The 19,194-nt window shown below is 42.4% G+C and overlaps 1 protein-coding gene across 2 annotated transcripts in view; it reads right to left on the bottom strand.

Moving 5' to 3' along the window:
- Nucleotides 1-7,746: 7,746 nt before the first annotated feature.
- Nucleotides 7,747-19,194, bottom strand: part of LOC135544386 (guanine nucleotide-binding protein G(z) subunit alpha) — a 53,207-nt gene continuing 41,759 nt past the window's right edge. For both annotated transcript variants that reach the window (XM_064971952.1, XM_064971951.1), the window contains one exon: nucleotides 7,747-8,800. In XM_064971952.1, coding sequence (XP_064828024.1) covers nucleotides 8,456-8,800 — 345 coding nt within the window. In that variant the 3' untranslated portion in view covers nucleotides 7,747-8,455. The remainder of the gene's footprint in view (nucleotides 8,801-19,194) is intronic.

The following is a 19,194-nucleotide window of genomic DNA, read 5'->3' as shown; positions in this document are numbered from 1 at the left end:
TAGGTGAGGTGTATAAAATCAAGCACCCAGCCATGCAGTCTCAAAAGATAAACAGCAAAACATTGGCAGTAGAATGGCCTTACTGAAAAGCTCAGTGACTTTCAACGTGGCACTGTCATAGGATGCCACCTTTCCGACAAGTCAGGTTGTCAAATTTCTGCCCTGCTCGAGCTGCCCCGGTCAACTGAAAGTTCTGTTATTGAAGTGGAAACAGATCAACAATGGCTTAGGAGCTAGGTGGTAGGCCACACAACCTCACAGAATGGGACCGCTAAGTGCTGAAGCACGTAAAAATCGTCTGTCCTCGGTTGCAAAACTCAGTACCGAGTTCCAAACTGCCTCTGGAAGCAACGTCAGCACAAGAACTGTTCGTTGGGAGCTTCATGAAATGGGTTTGCATGGCCGACAGCCACACAAAAGCCTAAGAACACTGTGCTCAATACGAAGCGTCGCCTGGAGTGTTGTGAACCTCGCCACCATTGGACTTTGGAGGAGTGAAAATGCTTTCTCTGGAGTGATGAATCACGCTTCACCATCAGGCAGTCAAATCTGGGTTTGGCAGATGCCAGGAGAACGCTACCTGCCTGAATGCATAGTGCCAACTGTAAAGTTTGGTGGAGGAGGAATAATTGTCTGGGGCTGTTTTTCATCATTCAGGCTAGGCTCCATAATTCCAGTGAAGGGAAATCTTAAAGCTGCAGCAGCCTCAACACCGTTACTTCAGCGACTCTGTCTAGTTGGTCAGAAAAGTATGGTAAGTTACAGAGTGAGTGTCTTTTATAACTGCATAGTTGGTTAGCCAGCTAAGTGCTAGATAATGAACTGCAATTATCATAAACAATTCTTATCTAGCTAGTAGTTACATATGTCTACATATGTCTAGCTAGTAGTTACATATGTCAGATGTAAAGTAAGCAGGACTGTGGCATATCAGAAACAATGCAAGCTAGCTCACATTAGCTAGATCCCGCTAGCTAGCAAGCTATTGCCTACAGATGTAACTCGGAGGTGAAGCCTACTTTCTGAATTAAGCAATAGTTGATACTTTCATTTAGCTAGCTAGCTACCTAGGCTAATCACCCTATTTGAAGCAGTTTGGCTGCAAAATTATCCTGGCCTCACAGGCTGCATCTGGCTAAGCTAGCAGCTAACTATAGTCAAATCAAATCAAATGTTATTAGTCAGATGCGCCAAATACAACAGCTGCAGACCTTATAGTGAAATGCTTTCAACGGACACATTTTGGGGCTGACCAAATGCATAGTTTTGTATGAACAACTCATTTGCATTGTTTTATTTTAAGATAACAAAACACACATTTTTTTCATAGCATGTTTGTCATGTTGGTCTTCATATTTTTACTAACTTTGGTGATTACTTCAACATCCAGACAAATATACTTGGAGTTTATGATTTTAAAGGTCTAAAATCAATTCAAGTGTCATGTCTACAGTGAATACGTATGTGTTAATAGATATCATACAGGTTTCTCACCTATATCCCAGACAAGATTAAAGAATGGGACAAAGTGAATATAAGTCGGCGCTTGCATCCGTAGCAGTTTGTATGAAATTGAGTGGTTACATACAATATACTGTATGTTAACAGAATGACTGCGAGACAGAGAGACTGTTGTTGTACTCCCAGGTAAGGGCCTTGCTTCCGGAACCACTGAAGACCCCAGAATTGAGTCAGGAAGCTTGAAGAAGATGTGTGTCACCATCCAAGCCCATGTCACAGCATGCAGTGGCCTGATGACAAATACATGATGTACCTTTCATCACCAAAGCCATGTTCATTGCACATGTTGCTGAACAATTCAACCCTTTTGTTAGTGTCAATGATATGGAAATTCACATAAAAAACTTAAGTTCATAAGCATTGACTGTACTTTTTCATTTATTTAACTAGGCAAGTCAGTTAAGAACAAATTCTTATTTACAATGCTGGCCTACCCGGGCCAAACCCAGACAGTGCTGGGCCAATTGGGAAAGGGGGGAACCTAATCAGTTGTTCAACTGAATGTATTCAACTGAAATGTGTCTTCTGCATTTAATCCAACCCTTCTGAATCAGAGAGGTGCAGGGGGCTGCCTTAATCAACATCAGCACCTGGGGAATAGGGGGTTAACTGCCTTGCTCAGGGGTTTACTTTGTCAGAACGGAGATTTGGTCCAGCAACATTTTGGTTACTGGCCCAATGCTCTAACCACTAGGCTGCCACCCGCCATATGCAACGCCCAATGGGACTCCCAATCACGGCCGGATGTGATAGAGCCTGGATTCAAACCAGGGACTGTAATGACGCCTCTGGCACTGAGATGCAGTGCCTTAGACTGCTGCTTCACTCGGGAGCCTATAGGGTCCTATGCCATGGCCATCTCAGTCACCTGATCTCAACCTATTAACAGAGGTGCATAAAGATGGCGGCCCTCATGCACTTATCACATATTGCTCATTTTGTTAGTTTGCTTAATTGTACATTGCTCTCCGTGAGTCTTTTTTTGTATGGTCATTAGCAGAATCAAAATGATTCACCCTGCTGAATATGGGTTTCTCTTGTTTTGGTACGTTGGTTTTATTGCTGTTATTGGTCTGTTTAATTGTGTCGTATGCTTAATCTAGTTCTGATCACATACGCTGTGCTGTTTTATAGTATTAGGGAGATTTTTGCTTCTAGACACAAGCAATTTGGGGGAAAAAAACATTGTTATAAAACTCAGTGGATAGTGCTAAAACAATGACATCATATCTGAATTCTGCCATCTTTATGCACATTCGCCATTGAACAGCATTTTCCACCACCATCAACAAAACACCAAATTCTGTAATTTATTGAGGAAGAATGGTGTCGCCTTCCTCCAATAGAGTTCAAGACACTTGTAAAATCTATGACACGGTGCAGTGAAGCTGTTCTGGCTCGTGGTGGCCCAACAATACCCTATTAAGACACTTTATGTTCATGTTTTCTTTATTTTGGCAGTTACCTGCATATCTAGTGCATATGGCCATTCCAACCAACAACATGTTTTGGGTGTTCCCATATCTAGAATCATGAAGAATTCTAAATCATAACACTGCCCTTTTGTATCTCAATATCAAATCCTTTCGGGCTAACAATTAAAGCTGCGATATGTCACTTTTTGGGCGACCTGACCAAATTCATATAGAAATGTGAGTTAGTGATCTTTTATTCTCATTGAAAGGAAGTCAAAGAAGCGGTAGATCTGTTCTATGTGCGCTATTCCTATGCTTCCCTATCTTAAGTTTTGTTTTTGCATCTTTTACGCTTGTTTTTTTTACACCAGCTTCAAACTGAATATACAATATTTTTTATTATGGAAAATAGCGGTTTAGATGGTACAATAATTCTCTACACTGGACTTGCTTGTTTTGTCACATAAACATTTTGCAAACAGGAAATGGCAGAGCGATCACCTTACTGGGATTTTTGCTTGTACTGTCTGGGAGTGGTCTGAGTGGGGATAGGGAAACTGAAAATTAGCTGTTATTGACAGAGGTTTGGAACTCTTTCTTACTGCTCTATAAACTAATTTACCACATGGTGGTGTCCCCATGGAAGGTCAAAACCTCATCCCACCAAAACAAGCTGACATTTCAGGTAGTCTTTTCAAATAGCTCTTACACTTAAAGGGCATTGATCATAATTTTCACAATTTAACAGTATTATCCCAACCTCATAGTGTGGATATATATGAAACACTTGAAAATCAAGTTTTTGACTGCACTGGGGCTACCGATGTTCTCTTCAGAGGTAGACTCGCTCTGGCAGCCAAATACTCCATTTTAACGTGAATCGATTCTCAATTGCTATACGGTTCTAGAAACAGCGTGGGGGCTCTGAACAAAAGGACTCCGGGAAGAAGACACCTTCATCAACAAGCGGTAAAGGTAGTTAGCTTCTATGAATGGGCTACCGTGTTCACATTCAGATTGACATTAAAGGCAGATATGAATGGGCTACCGTGTTCACATTCAGATTGAGGGCTCTTAACAAAGGCGCTAAAGGCAGATAGCTTCTATGAATGGGCTACCGTGTTCACATTCAGATTGAGCGTTGGGGCTCTTAACAAAGGCGCTAAAGGCAGATAGCTTCTATGAATGGGCTACCGTGTTCACATTCAGATTGAGCGTCGGGGCTCTTAACAAAGGCGCTAAAGGCAGGTTGCTTCTATGAATGGGCTACCGTGTTCACATTCAGATTGAGCGTCGGGGCTCTAAACAAAGGCAGGTAGCTTCTATGAAGGGGGTATAGGGCTATGTGAAACCAGCTGCAGTCTGTTCCATCTATGCAATGATGAGAAATCCTGGAAAGTTACAGCAATGAAACTGAAGTATGTGTTTAGTTTATATTCTTCAGTAAGAACAGTGGTCCCACTCTTTCTCCCCTTTATTCTCTAGTCAGTATGTTGGAACACGCAAGCTCTCAAAAGTGTACAGAGAATAATGAAACTGATTGCCAAGGTCCTCCAAATTACTGCAGATGATACTGTCTGTGTGATGGAAGTGAATAAGACCAATCATTGAAATGATCGATAGCTCCAGAGGCTTAATTCCTTATTTCTCATTAAGAATTGATTGGCTACAGAGAGTCTCTCATCAGCTGGAAAAGTCTCAGGGGGAGACATGTAGAGGCCTCTCTGCTTAAGCACTGTTTGAAGTGGGCAATTATCTGGCTGGTGGGGAGTGGGCAATGTTAGATATATTTATGACATAATATCCCACCTCTGTTTTCAGACAGGTGTCTTCTCAGTATGCTGTGAATGCTGCTGCTGCAAGTTCCACTCTCACCCACAGGGAGGCAGCATAGGTCCAGATAAAGAGCCATCCATGCATACTGCTGTGTCATGCAAAACAGGTTTGCTTTTCCCCCACATCCTACCTACATAAAACATTATCCCCCAATCTTATAATTATAAAGGATTGTCCAACTGTTAAATAGGTCCCAGGCCTGGTGCCTGAGAGGGAAGTCTTAACAAGATCACTGTCTGCCACCGTGTGCCAACGTTTTGTCAGTGCCAACTAATGTCCTTTCAAAGTCCACTAACCCGAATGCATGTGAGTTAATAGCTCCTTCTCACCCAAGGTGTAATTCCATTTCATCCCTGATCAATAGTGATTGACTGTAAAACAGTGTATGAGGCTTAATTGCACCCCTCACCTCCCTAACATGAATCCTATCCTGTTGCAAAGCCATTTGGGCCTTTCAGTGACAGAGACAAGACAGACAAATATGACAGCACTTTAGCAGAGGATCATATTACAGTTGTGCTGAATGATGACGTTTAAATAGACATTCACATGTCCTCCCTGACTTTCAGCATGGTATTTGGGCCTGTCATTGTTTTTGTTTTATCAAATGTTGTGTACGTTCAACACCTCTGTTGGCAAAGGGCATCTTCAGTCATCTTCTATTACTAATACACTTGAGAAAATCGACTGGAGTCTTTTGAGGTGTCTGTCATATGCTGCAAATTGCACAAAAATCTATAAAAATCGTGTTGTGATCCCACTGAGTTACAGCAAGAAGATACAAAGCAAATAGAGATAAAACCATTTGCTTTACAAGTGGGCACACAATGCATTTCAACACCAGTAGACGCCTTAAGAGCATTTCTGGTGGAAACACAAAGCATGATCCAGAAACATTGCTCTGGCCCTCAATGTTGTAATTCCTAACAATTTTGTAACTGCAAAACTTGTTTCCATGTATGGCTGCTGCTTGCTTTGTTCCACATTGTTTCCACTTCACCCACCAACAACATTATTAAAAAACACACTGTGTCCACAGCACCTCAGTGGTTATTGCCTCTGCCACGTGATGTCAGATATATTTTGTACTGAAGCTTTTGAAATTATAGTTCCATGATGGATGATTGAAAACATTGACGGTTTTAAGTCTGTTTGATCTCCATATGTCTTTAAATTCATCTCCCATCCAGTAATTCAAGAGTATTCTGTCTTCTCTTGCTCAGTTGGTATCACTCCTCATGACAGCCACCAGGTGTGATTTTCGCAGGCCTCTGCTTTCTTTTCACTGGAATTAATTTACATTTTACAACTCAAACAAATGCCCATTGTTACTGTTGCTATTACTCCATAACCACTCACAAAATAGGAGTCTTGGTGGATCTCTCTCTCTCTCTCTCTCTCTGAGGCTTAGATGTCAACAAGGTTAAAACCCGGTCCAGCTACAGGGTCAGCAGGTCAGGGTTGAGATTGAGTTATCCGGCACGGCTCTGACAGACACTGTCCTTGTTTTTACTCAGTCACGTCGGTCATTCCATGCAAGCTAACTTAATGAAGCAATAATGCATAGATTCTGATACATTCTAAATAAGCAGGAGGCTCTGTGGCTGGCCAAACAGTGACCTGTGTAACCATTTGCAGTCGGAAAAGGTCATGCAGGGTTTGTGCTCTAATTAGAGTGGAATGTGTGGTCATCCCAATCGCCTCTGCCACCCTGTCACGTCTCTGCTGCAACACAATTCTCATTACATAAATCAATTTACCAGTAATTGAATTGCCTACTCTAATTGTGTGTCAATTATGTGTCCCTCCCTGGTAGTGCAGCATGGTGGCCCAGAAAAGCACAGGCTCTTGTTATGGTTATTTAGGAGAGAAGAGAGAGAGATGGTTTAGGAACTGCATGTCCCACTCACAAATTGGAAAAGACTTTATGGAGGGAAATAGTGGGAGCGTGGTGTGAGATTAGAATTAGTGGCATACGTGCCTCATCAGCCACAGTGTCTGGAATGCTATTTGTGGAAACTTTTCTCATGCAGATCTGAAACATAGCAGCATGTATTTCCCTGTATACCCCTACCCTACCCATGACCACCACCCAAAAACACATTCTTTGCACAACCAGGATTTGCATAATTTATTTTATTTGTTATTTTTTTTATAGTTCTTCTAAATTGGCTGTTTTTTGTTGTACTGGACATCCTGTAAAGTCAAGCCTGAAGCCCTTAGCTGAGTTTGCACATCATCCTCTTCGCTTTCATCCCCTCTCTCTCTCTCTGTCTCTCTCTCTCGTTCTCTTTCACTCTCTCAACCTTGTATTGATCATTTGTTTTAACAGTGAACCTTACAGCATATTTACACATCAAACCCACTGTATAACCACGTCCACATAGACAATGCAAGGAGGGTTAAACTGAAACGTTTGTTTTTTTGTCATTCATATTTTTTGCAGTCTTAACCTTTCTCCTTTAATCCTCCCTCCATCCACATTATGTTCTCATGCTGGGTTTGTAATGAGCTTGTCATCGATGTCATCACCATCATCATCATCTCAATTTATAGAACTCTTTTCAATATATTCCTCTTAGACAACAGCTGTACAATCGTACACAGTGTTTGACTTTTATGTATATTTTTGGGGAATATATTAGTTAAACCTAAAATAAAAGTAATCATATGTATCAATATCCCAAAGTAACAAAATCATGCATGTTTTACGGTTTCTGTCAATAAAAACCCAAAAGATAATATTATTGATGGGATCTGTTTTTATTTACACTAAAATTGGCACTGTTTTTTTAAGTCTTTGATGCTGGAAACTGGAATGATCTTAGAGAACACTCGATGACTCTATGGCGTGAAACACTCTCCTGGTAAGTCAGAGAGACCTGCTCTAAAAGGCAGGTTTTGACAAATAAAGAAAGACCAACAGAATAACCTTGAAGAGCCATTCAGCCCTCAAAAAATGAGATCCAATGTGTGTAGATAAATACCCTTTACTTCAGCTTCAGACTGTGGAAGTTTTCTCGTATGGACGGAAACCCTGTGATATACAGTAAGTCATGTCCTCGTACGATATTCCCAGGACATCTGTGACTCATCATCTCCCTATACCTTGCCAGGTGAACCCACCTTTTAAGGGGGAAAAATCCAAAGGTAATTATTGATTTTCAAAATTCTTCTCGCAAAGCAGCATTCAATGACTCGGGTAAATCAAACAACCTAAAAAGACAAATGTAACTTTGAAACTGACAGGAAAGAACTCGGACTGCTCAATCCCAAGTTTGGCAGGTAGAGGGTTGGGGACACGGTCTTCAGTTTCCAGTGTTTCCATGTCAAACAAATGCTTGACAGTTGATCCCAAGTCCTTGTGTGTGAGCAAAAATAAGGATGTGTGTGTACATATGTGTTTGTGTGTCTCTACATACTTATATATTCAGTGCAAACACATTTATGCTGACCTTGGGTGAATCCCATCTTGACCTTTGACCCTCAACTCTAACATTTCAAGCAGGTCGGTTGAACCTATTGCCTGTCCCTGACAATCCCCAACCCCCTTGCAGGTTTTTTCTTTCTTCCACTTCCTCAAAGAGACGGACAGACAGGCAGACCTTGTGTGTACCGTGCCTGGTAGCGAGGGGGCCTACTGCTGCCAAGCAGCCCGCTCTCCCCCCACCCTATCCCCAGTCCTAGCACAGCCCAATGTACTTGAGATTGTTCTGGATGATCACATCTGTGACTGCATCGAACACAAACTGGATGTTGCTGGTGTCTGTGGCACAGGTGAAGTGCGAGTAGATCTCCTTGGTCTCCTTGTTGCGGTTGAGGTCCTCAAACTGGCGCTGTACGTAGACCGCTGCTTCCTCGTAGGTGTTCTGACCTCTGTAGTCGGCGAAGCACACGGTCAAAGGAATGCGCTTGATCTTCTCGGCCAACAGGTCCTTCTTGTTGAGGAAGAGGATGAGTGAGGTGTTGGTGAACCAGTTGTTGTTGCAGATGGAGTCAAACAGACGCAGGCTCTCTGCCATACGACTCTATAGAGAGGAGGGAGGGAGAGAAGGAGAAGAGTCAATAATGAGAATTTTTCGTTTGCGTACTGACATGAGACACAGCCTATTGATATGTGGGAGAATGGCTGTTCAACAAACAATGAACCAGCTATCTCACAGGATCCTTTGAATGCTATTTTACATACAGGCTGTTTGTAGCCCTGATTGTGTTAAATTAATTGGAGTGGATTTAATCTATTGATTTAATCTATCAATCTATCATTTATTGGTTTTTGGTTGTGAATATGATTTGCTTCAACTGTTATATCTGCCAAAAAATGTAATACAAAGTTGCCAATAACTCATTGAAAATGAGAACAGGTTTTGAACCTATAATGTAGATTTAAAAAAATGTTTGTGGCTGTTGCTCTGCACGTCACAGATTTCCACTCGAGCAGCCAAAGGTGTGACTTCTATGTTGTCTAAACATGTGCTGATGACTCGGTCAGACAAAGACCTGCACTTAAACTCTCATCCTGCAGGAAAACAGAGCACATGTCTCCTCTCTGTCACTAACCTTAGCATGAGTAGAGAAATGTTACTGCCCACATAAACACTAACTGAGTTACTGGAACTATGCACAGTAAAATAACACATCAAAAACTCGTTTTTTAGGTCAGGTGAGTATGAAATGTATCACAAATCAAAGGTATTAAGTTTCATGGAATCTCCACCGTGTGTTACTCTGAACTTAACCATGTACAGGAACAATTGCCAGTGTGAACAGTTGGACTAAGTGACAGAATAGACTTGATAGGTTGAGTACATCTCTTAAGCCCAGCATATACTCAGCGATGACATATTTACGCAACCCTTCAGCTTTAGTCATGGAAGCATAAGCATAGCCTGCCTGACGTTGGCTTTGCCCAAAACACAACTTCACTGTCTCTTCTCTTTCTTATGATTGCTAGACTGTATTTCTGGACTCATTTTAAATTACGCAATATGCGTATCTTGTGGTTCTTAGTTTTTTTTAACCACCAGACTAAGACCCATTTGTTTTGTGTTGCCTCGGAGATGTCAGCTGTGCGTTATCTAAACCCCTAGGATAAGTTGTATTTTTCTTCTAAAAATGTTTTCCAAATTCCTGAAACGGAGCCAGTTCTGTTATCAAAAAAAATTAACTTTAACAGCCCTCGAAAATACTGGCATACTGACAAATATTTGCACATATTACTGGGTAGTATAGTTGTTATAGAAGTATAACAAGGAAACAGTTGCTGATCATGCTGGGCAGTTGGTGAAGCCAAATGTGAAAATATGAACAATCTCACTGACATCATCAGTACAGATGCAGCAAGTAGAGCACAGTAATGGATTATGCTTTTCCAAAGATGTACAATATCTATGTGACTAACAAAAACCTTAGGCCTGATAGATCTGATATTACATTAAAGCCCCCCAATGATTAACAGTAGACGTACTGCAGGAATGTGCCTTTATCAGAGAGAGAGAGAGAGAGAGAGAGAGAGAGAGAGAGAGAGAGAGAGAGAGAGAGAGAGAGAGAGAGAGAGAGAGAGAGAGAGAGAGAGAGAGAGAGAGAGAGAGAGAGAGAGAGAGAGAGAGAGAGAGAGAGAAATATGGATGGGGCTGGAGAGGCTGCAGGCATGTGGTGTGTATCCAGTAGCTTGTGACTGAAGGAGGAGCTCATTTCGAAGACTGGGCTGCTGTTTAAAAGGTTACACAAAATATCATGGTGCTCTGAGCAAATCACAAGATCAAGAAAGAGAGAGAGAGAGAGAGAGAGAGAGAGAGAGATATGTGTGCAATGTTAGACCAGGGACTAGGCAAATAAATTCAGATGCCTTTATACTATAAATTCTATGAACCAATCATCAATATACAGACTTGTTATGGATCTGAAGTAGCTCTTGGTGGAGCTTAGAGATTCTCCAAACAGGAACCGGTGCAGTGGCGTGAGACGCAGGCTCTTTTCTCTGGTATAAGTAGGCATCCTTGGTATCCACATCACCAACAAACTATCTGGTCTAAACACACCAAGAAAGTTGTGAGGAGGGCACAACAACAACTTTTCCCCCTCAGGAGACTGAAAAGATTTGGCATGGGTCCCCAGATCCTCAAAAAGTTCTACAGCTGCACCATCGAGAGCATCCTGGCCGGTTGCATCACCTCCTGGTATGGCAGCTGCTCGGCATCAGAACGTAAGCCGCAACAGAGGATAGTGTGTACGGCCCAGTACATCACTGGGGCCAAGCTTCCTGCCATCCAGGACCTATTTACCAGGCAGTGTCAGAGGAAGGCCCAGAACATGGTCCAGTCACCCGTCATAGACTGTTCTCTCTGCTACCGCATGGCAAGCGGTACTGGAGCGCCAAGTCTAGGTCCAAAAGGCTCCTTAATAGCTTCTACCCCCAAGCCATAAGACTGCTGAACAATTAATCAAATTTCCACCGGACTATTTTCATTGAACCCCCCCCCCCTTGTTTTTACAATGCTGCTACTCTCTGTTTATTATCTATGCATAGTCACTTTACCCATACCTGTACAAATTACCTCGACTAACCTGTACCCCCGTACATTGACTCGGTACCCCCTGTATATAGCCTCATTTTTGTTATTATTATTATTATTTTTTTACTTTAGCTTATAGTAAATATTTTCTTATCTCTATTTTCTTAAAACTGCATTGTTGGTTAATTAAGGGCTTGTAAGTAAGCATTTCACGGTAAGGTCCACACCTATTGTATTCGGCGCATGTGACAAATACAATGTAATTTGATAATAGGGACTGAGCTCAGGGCCCTAAGCAGTGTACACTAAATAAGGTCAGAGCTAGTGGCTCCTGCCCTCCACATGTTCTCAGAGGTTCTACGCCAGAGCCCTGCTGCGTGGAGAGGAAAGCAAAAGCCCAATCACTGTGCTTTGGGATCCTCTATACTTTGTACCTGCCGACTCCATCATAGTAAGAGTTACAGCTTCTCTGAGGGAGAGTGGCAAGGAGGGAAAGGGGAGTGGGTACCAGGGTAGCAGCACACAGCGTGAAGCTCCCCTCTCCCATAGACTCTACACACACCATCAGCCTTCCTCTCCATGGCCTCCTGGCAGTGCCCCTTCTCCCTGAGCACTCTAGACACACAAGCCTACGCTTAAGTATTAATGAGGCGGTTCAACCCTGTGTTAATGCTTTGTTTCCAGTAAATATATATCCTGGAGTGAGTGAAGAGCCACCCCTCCATAATTCAATTCATTAAGGTTCGCTTCATATGGCACTACCATATAATTGGCAGAGCCTCAAAGAAAAGGGCTCTCTATACACATACACTCTCTCTCTTGTCTCAGTTCTCTCTCCTCTCGCTGGCTGTACACTGTGCTGCTGCTCTTTGCAACATCCAATCAAAAGCTCTGGGTTCTAAATGTGCAGCCTATAAACAACATTTAAATCCAGGATCATTTGAATTCAAGAAGGTTCCACAAGTCATTTTTATATTTCAATGTTTTACTGTCATTGATGTCCCCCATACATTCTCCATACCGTAATAATTATGATTTATAATGTATACATTCATCAATGACTCTAAAGTCTAACTCACATGACTACTACTGCTTGCTAGACATCCCTATTATTTACAGGCAAAAGTGTTGGGTTACAACACAGTGCACTTTGCTGTGTGTTGGTTAACATCACATGTCGAACTCATTCCACGTAGGGGCAAGTGTCTGCGGGTTTCACTCCTCCCTTGTACTTGATTGATTAATTAAGGTCACTGATTAGTAAGATACTCTCCTCAACTAGTTGCCTAGGTCTTAATTGAAAGGGAAAAAACTACAACCCACAGCCACTAGGTCCTCCATGGAATGAGTTTGACACTCCTGGTATACATGCATGGTTGGGAGAAAACATGGTGGCTTTGTAGAAATGCTCTATGTGGATTAGGAGAGGCAAGGACTAACTGAGTTTGAGATCGTAAATTATGTTTAAATATTGACTACATTATATTGCAGTCGGTGAGTGTTTCAAGAGCTAAGCGAAGAGTGGAATGCCTGGCAAGAGTATTCATCCCCCTTGGCGTTTTTCCTATTTTGTTGCATTACAACCTATAATATAAATGTATTTGTATTTCATGTAATGGACATACACAAAATAGTCCAAATTTGGTGAAGTGAAATGAAAAAAATGACTTGTTAAAAAATATATAGATTTAATAAAAAAAATGGAAAAGTGGTGAGTGCATATGTATTCACCCCCTTGCTATGAAGCACCTAAATAAGATCTGGTGCAACCAATTACCTTCAGAAGTCACATAATTACTTAAATAAAGTCCACCTGTGTGCAATCTACTGTAAGTATCACATGATCTCAGTATATATACACCTGTTCTGAAAAACCCCAGAGTCTGCAACACCACTAAGCAAGGGGCACCACCGAGCAAGTGGCACCATGAAGACCAAGGAGCCCTCCAAACAGATCAGGGTTGGAATTAAAATGTTGAACATCCCACAGAGCACCATTAAATCCATTATTCAAAAAATGGAAAGAATATGGCACCACAACAAAACTGCCAAGAGAGGGCCGCCCACCAAAACTCACGGACCAGGCAAGAAGGGCATTAATCAGAGAGACAACAAAGAGACCAAAGATAACCCTGAAGGAGCTGCAAAGCACCACAGCGGAGATTGGAGTATCTGTCCATAAGACCACTTTAAGTCGTACACTCTACAGAGCTGGGCTTTATGATAGAGTGGCCAGAAAAAAAGCATTTGCTTAAGAAAAAAATAAGCAAACACGTTTAGTGTTCGCCAAAAGTCATGTGGGAGACTCCCCAAACATATGGAAGAAGCTACTCTGGTCAGATGTGACCAAATTGAGCTGTATTGCCATCAAGGAAAACGCTATGTCTGGCGCAAACCCAACACCACTCATCACCTCGAGAACACCATCCCCACAGTGAAGCATGGTGATGGGGACTGGGAGACTGGTCAGAATTGAAGGAATGATGGATAGTGCTAAATACAGAGAAATTCTTGAGGGAAACCTGTTTCAGTCTTCCAGAGATTTGAGACTAGGACGGAGATTCACTTTCCAGCAGGACAATGACCCTAAGCATACTGCTAAAGCAACACTCGAGTGGTTTAAGGGGAAACATTTAAATGGCTTAGAATGGACTAGTCAAAGCCCACACCTCAATCCAATTGAGAATCTGTGGTATGACTTAAAGATTGCTGTACACCAGTGGAACCCATCCAACTTGAAGGAGCTGGAGCAGTTTTGCCTTGAAGAATGGGCAAATATCCCAGTGGCTAGATGTGCCAAGCTTATAGAGACATACCCCAAGAGACTTGCAGCTGCCATTTCTGCAAAAGGTGGCAATACAAAGTATTGACTTTGGGGGGTGAATAGTTCTGTTCTGTTTTTTTGTCTTGTTTGTTTCACAATAAAAACTATTTTGCATCTTCAAAGTGGTAGGCATGTTGTGTAAATCAAATGATTCAAACCTCCCCCAAAAAAATCTATTTTAATTCCTGGTTGTAAGGCAAGAAAATAGGTAAAATGCCAAGGAGGGTGAATAATTTCGTTAGCCACTGTATGTCCCTCAAACTCAACTCTGGACCTTGAAGCCTATTCCACTTCATTATTCCTGTCACGATCGCTGTCGTCGTGGAAATGACCGGACCAAGGTGCAGCATGGTGAGCGTACATTTCTTCTTTTTTTTATAAATGTCGCCAACAAAACAAAGAACAAGGAAACGACCGTGAAGATTACCTAGGCTATAATGCCCCTAACAAAGACAACTACCCACAAATACAAAAGGAAAAAAGGCTGCCTAAGTATGATTCCCAATCAGAGACAACGATAGACAGCTGTCCCTGATTGAGAACCATACCCGGCCAAAACATAGAAACAAAGAACATAGAGTTTCCCAGCCGAGTCACACCCTGACCAACCATACATAAAGGTTTAAAAAATCTCTACGGTCAGAGGGTGACAGTTCCCCTTGAATCAGGGACTGATTTAGACCTGGGACACAAAGTGGGTGCAATATCAGGTAGAACTAAAAACAAGCAGGCTCCAGATCTCATAGGGTAAGAGTTGAATACCCATGCTCTATGTCATCCTATCTGCTGTGAAACCCAGTTTCCAATTAGACATAATTCCCTAATCATTAATATAAAATTGTATTACCTTAACTCGTTTAATTAGGACTTTCATATTAACTTGTTAAATTGAAGCGTGAGAAAGTACGCCTACGCTCCTTAGGAGATGTTAAACCTGTTGATAAGTGTGGTCCTATTCTGGATCCTCTCTGGAGTCACTGGACACTTTAATTTAACATCTCTACTATGTCTATGGGGCTTAGAGTGCAATCACAGATCACTGTAACAGCTCTTTGAAATGTATGTCCACTGTACAACACTCCAACCAACAAGCCCTTGTACTTTGTTCTCACCTCACATACACCCAGTATGCAACCCAGTTGTTGTGCACTCCTTACCGCATACAAACATTCATTTACTTACAGTACACGCACCCATGCAGGCAGAACACACACACGCGGAAGTGCACGCACGTGCACACACACCTCATATCTATTCTCTCCAGTGCTGCTGTGTGTTGTACAGTCCTCCTCCCCCTCCCCTAGTCACAGCTCACTGTCAACAGCCCAGGATTAGGAGCGTTTGACTGGTCTGTTGCTAGGCAACTGAAGCCATGGCAACCAATTCATTATGAAGACAGAGATGGGACAGGGTAAATGCATCAGGGAATATGGGCGGGTGGGTCTAAAATCCCTGTGTAGCATGCCCTACCAGTGATTCAGCACTACACTGCATGTGATGGAATAAGAGAGAGTCGAGATCTAATTCCTAATTCTATGGTTACAGTACTCATGATTCTGCCCATTCATGTCCTCTTTGCAGTCATTCAGCCTTGTATTACATGTTAGCATATCATAGTCAAAGGTCATCATGTGTTCCCCAGCCTCCCGTATTCAAACTCTTCCTTGAAATTACCTCTGGACCTGTCCTGTCCTTTCGCTGCAGATCAAATCTCCATGCAGACACACACCCTATCCACTCTCTCTTATCTTCTCTCCCCTTCTCACCTCCCTCCTAGATCAAGCACTAGGCAAGCACTATAAGTCATTAGCTATGCTATTGTTACATCAATTTGTTCATCATTTGTTCTTGTCTGTCAATGGCTGAGAAACATCACATGAGCTATCTAATCCAATCAGGTGCCTTGGCAAAAAAATAAAAATAATAAATTGGACATTCAACATCAGCCGATTGCGCAAAGGATGTTGGCAGTTTAAGGTAACCATTGCAATTGGGTCCATGTTGTTAAAGGGCATGGCTGAATGATGACTGTGGTTAGTGAGTTGAGTAGGTTATACTATAGAGCCATACCCACTTCATTACTCATGTAATTGTAGATCCAGCACTTTTTCTCTGTGGAGAAACCTCAGCTCTCAGTCACTCTTCTCCCAGTTCTGTTATGGCTCTCTAGGAAGCTTTATCTTGATCATGTGTTTCCTGCTCTCTCCCTATCTCTAACCTAAAGACTCCTCTATCCTTAGCTGTCCCATACACATACACTGACAAAAAAAACTGTGGCATCAGTAAACTGCCTAGAGATAATGCCAGGGGTTCCTTCTTGTCTCACAGTGACTTAAAGAAAGATTTCTGCACCGATACACACACAAAAAAAGAAATACCTCAAAATATATTCCTGTTTAAGACCGAGTCATTTTGTCCTTCGTGAGAGGGGAGAGAGAGAGATTGCTATTTGAGAATGAGCGGCGTCAACTCCCTCAGAAGAGGTATGGGGGATCTCAGGGAGGTAGCCACTGAGAATCTGGGCCAGCCCTAATGCTGTCTCTCTCCATGACTCCCTCCCTGACTCTCCTCTCTGACTTCCTAACTGTCTCAGAATCCCTCCATGTCTCCCTGCTTGCCTCCCTGCCAATCCCTGCCTCTTCAGACGCATTCTAATCTGGCTCCAAAGGTTTATGAGACACATTGGGACATAATGTTACCAGAGGATTCTGTGTCCATTGTGTGTGAGGATTTGAAGTTACGGTTTCAAGATACAATACATGACCAGAAGTATGTGGACACCTGCTCGTCGAACATCTCATTCAAAAATCATGGCCATTAATATGGAGTTGGTCCCCCCTTTGCTGCTATAACAACCTCCACTCTTCTGGGAAAGCTTTCCACTAGATGTTGGAACATTGCTGAGGGGACTTGCTTCCAATCACCCACAAAAGTATTAGTGAGATGGACACTGATGTTGGGAGATTAGGCCTGGCTCACAGTCAGCATTCCAATTCATCCCAAAGGTGTTTGATGGGGTTGAGGTCAGAGCTCTGTACAGGCCATTCAAGTTCTTCCACAACATCTCAACAAACTATTTCTGTATGGACCTCACTTTGTGCATGGGGGCATTGTCATGCTGAAACAGAAAAGGGCCTTCCCCAAACTGTTGCCACAAAGATGGAAGCACAGAATTGTCTACAATAATAGCCATAATTCCTCCTCCACCAAACTTTACAGTTGGCACTATGGATTTGGGCAGGTAGCATTCTCCTGGCATCCGCCAAACCCAGATTAGTCCGTGGGACTGCCAGATGGTGAAGCGTGATTTATCACTCCAAAGAACGCGTTTCCACTGCTCCAGAGTCCAATGGCCGCAAGCTTTACACCCCTCCAGCCAACGCTTGGCATTGCACATGGTGATCTTAGGCTTGTGTGTGGCTGTCGGCCATGGAAATCCATTTCATTAAGCGCCCAACGAACAGTTATTGTAATGCTGACGTTGCTTCCGATAGCAGTTTGGAACTTGGTAGTGAGTGTTGCCAGGACAGACGATTTTCACGCTCTATGTGCTTCAGCATTCGACAGTCCCATTCTGTGAGCTTGTGTGGCCTACCACAAAGTAGCATCCTATGATGGTGCCATGTTGAAAGTCACTGAGCTCTTCAGTAAGGCCATTCTACTGCCAATGTTTGTCTATGGAGCTGAAATAGCCCAATTCACTAATTTGAAGGGGTGTTCTCCTACTTTTGGTCATGTAGTATATCAACAGAAAAACATGCGTCAGAGTCAGACACCACTACTGCTGGAGCTGTTTTCGTCATTTCAAACACCGTACATCATATGACGTGCTTGAATCAAATCAAATGTATTTATATAGCCCTTCGTACATCAGCTGATATCTCAAAGTGCTGTACAGAAACCCAGCCTAAAACCCCAAACAGCAAGGCTTGAAATATACCAGAACTTGGTTTGTACTAGAACAAAATGTTTCTCTGAACACAACACGTCATATGATGTTGATTGGAATAACTAACCACTGTGCAGGCCTATCAACATTCCATGGTATCTAATTTACAATTAAAATAGTATTCATGTTATTCATGCTCATCTCTCAAACCTTGAAAACACATTGGGTTGAAAAAGCCTGTGGCAATAAAGGGGAAAGCTGTGAAAACTGTTCCAACAGACACTTTACTGATAAGGTCCCAAATCAGCTGTGGCTGCCAACCACACCCAGAGTTCAGAAATAATGTTCACTGGCTGAGTTCTCAAAGACAGGGGAGGGAAGCAGTCGGGCTGGGGGTCATATCAGGGGTTACCCCCCTTAGGAAGCTTGCAGAGCTTAACAATCCCTTTTTTCCTTCTCCATTCCTGACTTCCTCTCCGTCTTTCTCTTCATTTCCCCCCCATTTCATCCAGGAAGTCAATTGTTCCTGCACCTGCGACATCCCACTGCTGAACAGTGCCCTCGAAAGCTGCTAATTCTCACAGGTACACCCTCACACCTTACACTGTGAACTCAATTAACACCTAACTGCATTTTCCTCTGAAGAATGTATTTATAACTCGCTAAAACTAATTGATTTCATGTACTAACTCAGCCAGGACCTAGTACATCTTGTCTTATTTATGTTACACGTGAATTATCAGGCCACAGTTGCCACAGGAAGGTAGAGTATAGCTAAAGGTTACAAACAAGAACACAATGCACGTTGTTATATGTTACAGCAGCAACTTTCCCTCCCTTTCTCTAACAGCTAAGATCCAAACCTCTCTGTAACTAACATGTTTTCCGGGAAATATAATGTAGATAAGGAGAATCTAGGCCATGACAGAAGCATTCTATGTTGTTTTATGAGAAGTAGCATTCAGGGGAATGCAGAAGGTTGAATAAAAGTAGTAATGAAGCAGCAGAAATAACATGAGACTCATGTGCTGTTGCATGTGTTATCTGCTCTCAATGTTTCTCGCAACAGTTAGCTCTCTATCTATGAATAAAGTCTTCCCTTTTCATGCTTTCACTGGGTAAAGATATCATTATCTACACAGAATGTCAGATACATGTTCCTCTTTGAATCGTTAGATAGGGGTTGTTACTTGA

The sequence above is a fragment of the Oncorhynchus masou genome, chromosome 8 (genome assembly GCF_036934945.1).
Source record: "Oncorhynchus masou masou isolate Uvic2021 chromosome 8, UVic_Omas_1.1, whole genome shotgun sequence".
Taxonomy (NCBI): Eukaryota; Metazoa; Chordata; class Actinopteri; order Salmoniformes; family Salmonidae; genus Oncorhynchus; species Oncorhynchus masou.
Note: the sequence above shows the minus strand (reverse complement) of the source record. Positions and strands in the feature narration are given on the sequence as shown.